This window comes from Acyrthosiphon pisum, chromosome A2 (genome assembly GCF_005508785.2).
Source record: "Acyrthosiphon pisum isolate AL4f chromosome A2, pea_aphid_22Mar2018_4r6ur, whole genome shotgun sequence".
NCBI lineage: Eukaryota > Metazoa > Arthropoda > Insecta > Hemiptera > Aphididae > Acyrthosiphon > Acyrthosiphon pisum.
Window position 1 is genome coordinate 59,949,304 of NC_042495.1, and position 6,542 is coordinate 59,955,845.

Here is a 6,542-nt window from a genome sequence, read left to right on the forward strand (position 1 = left end):
CTATATTTGATTTTTTTTTTTAAATAAAAAGTTATAGGTATGTATATTGTATTTACTCCAAAAGAATTTACGTATGATTACCAATAGGCAATAGGTAATATAGAAGTTTTCTATTTAATTATATTCGAAAAGTAATTGTTCAATAAATACAAATCAAGCTATGATATAATACAGTTTATACGATCTATACAATGATACATAATATATTAAGGTAAGCAGTGACTTTAATAATAATCAATAGATCATGAATACGCGCGGACATTTAAAATAATACGGTGGCATTTACGTATACCGTATACGGTATACGCATTTTATAATGATGAGAAACGTTCTAGACGAACGTTCATAGAATAATGGAAGTCGCTCCCGAAGTCCCGACTGAGCACAATCGACGGCCGACCGCCGACTGCGGGTAGTGGGCGTGACTTAAACGTCGCGTGCATGCGGATCGCGAAAACACTTAACAGCGCGTCCTCTCGGCCGTTACACGCGTACACGTTTTGGTGTAGCGTCCTCTTAATGTTTGTGTGTAGATTATACTTCTGGGAATAGGACAGGCTAATTTAAAAATGATTAAATTTGGGTTTTTTTATTCAGCTGATATTAGTACGGTTAGGTTAGGTTAAGATTTTGTATTAATTGATTATATTAATTCACCATAGGTGGATTACGACAAACTTGGTATAACTTTGATACTTTAGAGTTAAATAATACACTTATGTACAAACAGCACGGGGTCTGTGATCTACCACAGGTAGATTGCCTACCTTATAATATACTGCTGTAAATCAGAATTTTTAATCCGGGCAACGGAAAAGTTAAGATAAGAATATTAAATAATGAATTGAACCAAGTTTAAGTCATATAGAGTCGGTACATTTAACGGGCAACGGAGTGTATGGGATCAGCTAGTTATAGTATAAATATTAGCATTTTTATATTTTAATAGTTAACAATTTTTTTTTTTTAGTCACATATTTTATCTGAACGTGTGACACTAATTGGTCATAAACCATTTTTGGGTATTGTCGACATGGTACTTTTAGAAAATAAATTGGTTATTTTCACTTCTGCTAATCCGAATCAAGACAATAAGTAAAAATAAATAAATATAACTATGTATTTATTATTCAGACACTAACATTGTGACTTATTATTGACTTACTACTAGGGTAAACAATAGTTGGACACTTTACATGTTAATGCTGCCTTCTCCTAGTAGTATATGTAAAGTTCTTACATTCAAAGCAAGAATTTCTAGATTCAAAACCCCAAATAAGTATATTCATTTGATGAAAGAAGCTTTGAATATATCAGATATTGTTGAAAATTATACATATCGTGGTTGTGGTACTGCCCGTTTGGGAAACAACGATTTCAAAAAGTTTTGCTGCCTTGTAGCTGACCATTACTTTTTGTAAGTTCAATAAATTGATAAACATAATTTTAAACTAATGTTGATATATTTATGTTTAAGATTTAAAAAAGATGGATGGGAATGGTCTTACAAACTTTATGAAATTGCCAATTTGCTGCCAATGGATGTATTTATAAGAATGAAACAAGTTGAAGATATGTACAAACGTGTAAGTAAAAATGATTTTATTTTCTTCTATATATTAAATATATTATGATTTTTACTAAAATTATATTTTATTACTTTCAGGTAAAACGCCCAGTAAATACTATTCCTGCACTGAAATTTTATATTTCTTCATGGATACATGATCATACTGACCAAATTGATTTTAAAACATTTATATATGGAATTAAAATAGCTGATAGAAGTTGTGATTTGTTGTATATTGCTGAGCTTGTATTATCGGAAAAGTCTGTAAGGAAACTACCACTGGATAATGCTATTAAACACATTAAAAAAAATTTAGAAGCCAGGTACTTAAAATAAATTTTACTACAGTATTATTAATTATTGTAACACAAATAAAAGAATACTTTTTGATGTGATTTAATATCGTTAAATTAGGGACAAGTGTTGTGCAAACAATTTACCCTCTTGTATGGATACCTTAAAAAAAATTATGTATATATTATACTCTATTCAGAATAAGAAAGGTACCGAGCGGCGGCCGGTTTTTGTCTAGTAGTGGACAGATCCTTCTCCCACCAAATCAACCCTCGGATTTAGAATTCGGAACAAAGCCACATTCATCACAAGTCGGCCTCCCGGTACTTTTTTTATTCTGAATAGAGTATAGTTATATACTGCAATGTTATCAAGTTTAAATATTGACTTAAATATTTTTTGTATTATTTTTTATACACTTTTTTTACAATCTAAACATAATAATATAATGTATAATAAATAAATGTGGTAACAAAGAAAAAAACTATGAGTTAATCATTAGTATAGACAATTATCAATGCCATCCGATGAACACTTACATTTTTATTTCATATTTTTATTTAGTTATGAATGGAAAGGAGCTTTAACATTTGCATTACTATTCCTGTACTCATTGTCCAATATTGATACCAAAGATGTCTCAGATATATATAATGAAGCTGATGAAGTTTCAAATAAATCATTTGTGCAATTTTGCAAAACGTACTCAAATTTATTGATAGAACAAGTGAGTAAAGTTGTAGTCTAAATTAAATTTGATAAAAAAACAAAATGTTTAGCTAAGATGGAGTAAGATACCATTTTATAGGATCAAAGGAAAAAAAATTCAAAAGTCATCAACACCCTATTAAAAACTCATTAACTTTACGTCTCAAATTTTTTTATATTGTGTAGTCCAATCATTTCTACTTTGGAATATTTTGTTAAAAATATATTATGTTGTGATTTAAAATGGTAAAAACCTTAAAAAAAAAAATGGATTTTAACAACACTTTCAGTTATGGAAAATAAATATTTTCAAAAACATAATTTATAGATTTTGTAATAAGGAATATTCTTAAGAGATAAAGGAATCATTCCATATATATATATATTATATTATTTTATATTATTATATTGAATGTGTATCGTCGGACAATTATTTCTCTACAGTATTTTTAATTTGTACTTCATAGTATTAGATAAAATTCATTTTAATTTTTAAGATAAATTAACTTATTGTTTTTTTGCTATTTTAAGTTTCATATTATTACCTTATAATTTTAAAGTTACTTACAATATAATAAATGTAATTCCCGTATAGTCTCATGCCTCTGTATTTTTTAATATTTATAATTAACTTTTAATATAATATAGTATAATATACTAAATTAATTAATATTATTAATTAATTTAAACTTCAATGCATATTAATATATACAATTATTATTGATTACAGGATTCTTCATTTTCTGAATTTTCGCTAGTCTTGATGCAAGAAACTCCAATTTTAATTGCCCATGGTTTCGCAGAAATAATTTCATCTGGTCAACCTATTAAGCTACGAAAAGTCATTCAAGCATTTCAAAAATACATTGGATCTCATATGTACTCTACAAATGTTACAGAAGTCTTCAAACGATTTCTTGAATTACATTTTTCTCGTTCTTATGGACATGACAAAACACCAGATCTCAACAAGAAATATGTCTGTGATGCTATCAAGGTAAAATATTTTTTTCATTGTCTGTTGTAATATTAATACCTGATTTGTTTTTAGATTCTATTTAGGCAATACTTGACAGATCTCACAAAACCAATTTCAGAAAATAGTACACAAACTAATGCTAGAGACTGGAAAAATATTTACAATTCACAAATACCAGGTTACATACAAATGCTACCATGCTATAATAATAACAATGAAAATTTAATAAAACTACAGAGTCTGTTTTACACTAACTGGCTAACCAAAGATTTCAAAGAAGACATAAAACAAGTTCTTCCATTATTGAGCAAACCATCATTAAGTCTGGAGATCATGGCCTCTGAAAATACTATAAACACAATTGAAATAATCATAGAGAAATGTCCTCAGGCGGTTCTAAAATACTCTATTGTAAGTATTAGGTGCATTATAATTTGTAATAAATGTAAAATGTTACTGACAGTGACCCCGCACATAATTAACTCACTTGATTCAAAATACATTTGGTGTCAATACAACCCGGGGCTACCTTGTCTACACATTCTAGCACTACAATTATATAAAAACTTCAATGATTAATATAATAGAACAAAGTACCTAATAAGTTTAAAACCTAACTAATTTTGATTAGTTAAAAAGCATCTTAGCATCTTAGAGAGCCAAAGCACAGTGAGCTATTTTTGAGGTTGCTTAAATAAGTAATATTAAAATATTATTACCTTGGGGTGCCTATGTAAATTAGCAATTAAAACTTTGAATAACGGTGTACAAAGTAGAGTAGAGTAATAATAATAAACTATCACATATCACGATTATCTAATTTATTATGTCAAAGTTAGTAACATTAAAATCCCTATTGATTGATATTTCTGTCCTTTCATGACTGTACCTGTGTCAGTACCAAGAAACGTCATTTTCTAAAAAATTCACCATTTTGGCCAGAATCATAGAAATAAATAAACAAAGAAAGAATTTTTATATTTTATTATTTATTAGATATGTCCAACTTATTAAAAAATATTTTCTCAGTTGATGCATTTGCATCACACACCTCCTCCCCTCTCCGGACTTCACTGGTTACTGATCATAACTAGCTACCTATTACGATTTTATTTTCAGGATTGTTTAAATTCAACATCCGAATGGAAACATATAACAAGTTTATTAGAAAAAAAATCAAAATCGGATATAGATAACCAATCTAAATATCATGAAGTTTTACATGGTAAACAATTCAACACTTATTTTTGCTCTTGTATTTATTTAATGTTACATACATTTTGTTTTTAGATATGTTGGAGTATTTGTCACATAATATGTGCGTCGAGGACCTTTGTAGTGTACTACCAGAAGAAAGTTCAACAAATATAGAGCATGATGAGTATCAAACATATGTAATTACTTGCCAAAAAATCAACCAAGCAAATCAAATTAAATCAATGGTCATGGCTACTGGTCAACAACTTTTAGCTTCACTTAATTTTAAATAAATTTGAAATCTATATTTTCAATGCTTTAGCACATAAGCTTTCAATCTATGAAAACTAATTTCAGCATCAATCAAATTATTTATATTAAGTTAACATTAAATATTTAAATGTACTAGTCTATTAAAGTTTTTATTTTTTTTTTCGTAACCATAAAAAATGTAAACAATATTGGTTGACTTTCTTTGAATAATGCTCATTACTCAAGTATTTTAAAAATGATATTTTAACATGCACTTAATTTTGAAATTCAACTTTTCTTCATTGATAATGTATTTAAGATTTTCAATTTTAAACTAATATTTTTTTTATTATTATAATTATTTGATAAAACTTTATTTGCCATTTAAACATAATATTATAATAACCTACCTAATAATTAAATTCTATTTTTACATTAAAATTAATTTATCGAAGATTGTTTTGTTAACTACACATTTGTATCGTATTGACATCTATATGTACACCATTCATTAATTTTAATTATTTTTGTTATTTTGTTTTATTTTTATTATTGTTTTTATTCTTATTATGTTGTTATCATAAAATTACAAATAAAAATTTTATAATTAAAAATGGTTAAATAACAAACCAATTCCACTTCACCAGTCAACCAAATACCCTAGGTATCACTCTGAATAAAAGATTAACCTGGTCTAACCACACCAAGCAAAAACAAAAACAACTTAACCCTTGTCTACATCTACAAAGACCTCTAATAAAATCTATCTCAAAAACAAACTACTCCTAAACAAAGCAATCATCATGTCAGTATGGTAATACAGCATCTAAATTTGGGGCTCTGCAAAACCCGCAAACATTCGCCCTATTCCGGTAAATTACCTTTAGACCAGTCTTGTAAAGAATACTTTTATTTTGTATTCGGAATACATATTCGAATAAATGAGAATTAAAGTATTCAGAATACGTATTCGAATAGTTCTTAAAAAATATATTCAGAATACATATTCGAATACTATCAGAATACTTTTTTTCACAACTAGTTTTTGACAGTTTTTGAATGATTGGTATTTAACATTTATTAATTAATAATTAAACATATAACGTAATCATAAGTTATTTATACATTTTGACCACATATGATTTGGCCGATACGGGCCATACAACACATTGGTGTTTATAAAAACAATCATATCATGGGCCAATATTATATTTTGTTTAAAGAATAAAATTAATGTTCATGATTTATAATAATATGTCTTGTCACAAATTTAAAACTATTTTTCTGGATCAGAAAAAAGTATTTTTTTAATGAATAAAAAATAAAAATAAAAGTATTCAGAATACGTATTCGAATACTTCTTAAAAAAAGTATTTAAAATAGCATTCGAATACAAAAAAGTATTCAAATACTTTTATTTGAATACATTTATTCGAATACTTTACAAGACTGCTTTAGACTTATCACCTTCATTAAAAACAAGTCCTCTTTTACATTACCACAAATTCCCCGTTGGTTAAAAATAAACTGGTCTAGAGATTT

At 27.2% G+C, this 6,542-nt stretch overlaps 1 protein-coding gene across 1 annotated transcript in view; it reads left to right on the top strand.

Annotated features, from left to right (window-relative positions):
• Positions 1-5,894, top strand: part of LOC100571413 — an 11,105-nt gene extending 5,211 nt beyond the window's left edge. The window contains exons 8-16 of the mRNA XM_003242221.4: positions 971-1,095; positions 1,172-1,417; positions 1,478-1,586; positions 1,667-1,893; positions 2,429-2,591; positions 3,303-3,569; positions 3,624-3,962; positions 4,671-4,776; positions 4,842-5,894. Coding sequence (XP_003242269.1) covers positions 971-1,095; positions 1,172-1,417; positions 1,478-1,586; positions 1,667-1,893; positions 2,429-2,591; positions 3,303-3,569; positions 3,624-3,962; positions 4,671-4,776; positions 4,842-5,041 — 1,782 coding nt within the window. The 3' untranslated portion in view covers positions 5,042-5,894. The remainder of the gene's footprint in view (positions 1-970; positions 1,096-1,171; positions 1,418-1,477; positions 1,587-1,666; positions 1,894-2,428; positions 2,592-3,302; positions 3,570-3,623; positions 3,963-4,670; positions 4,777-4,841) is intronic.
• The last annotated feature ends 648 nt before the right edge of the window (positions 5,895-6,542 follow it).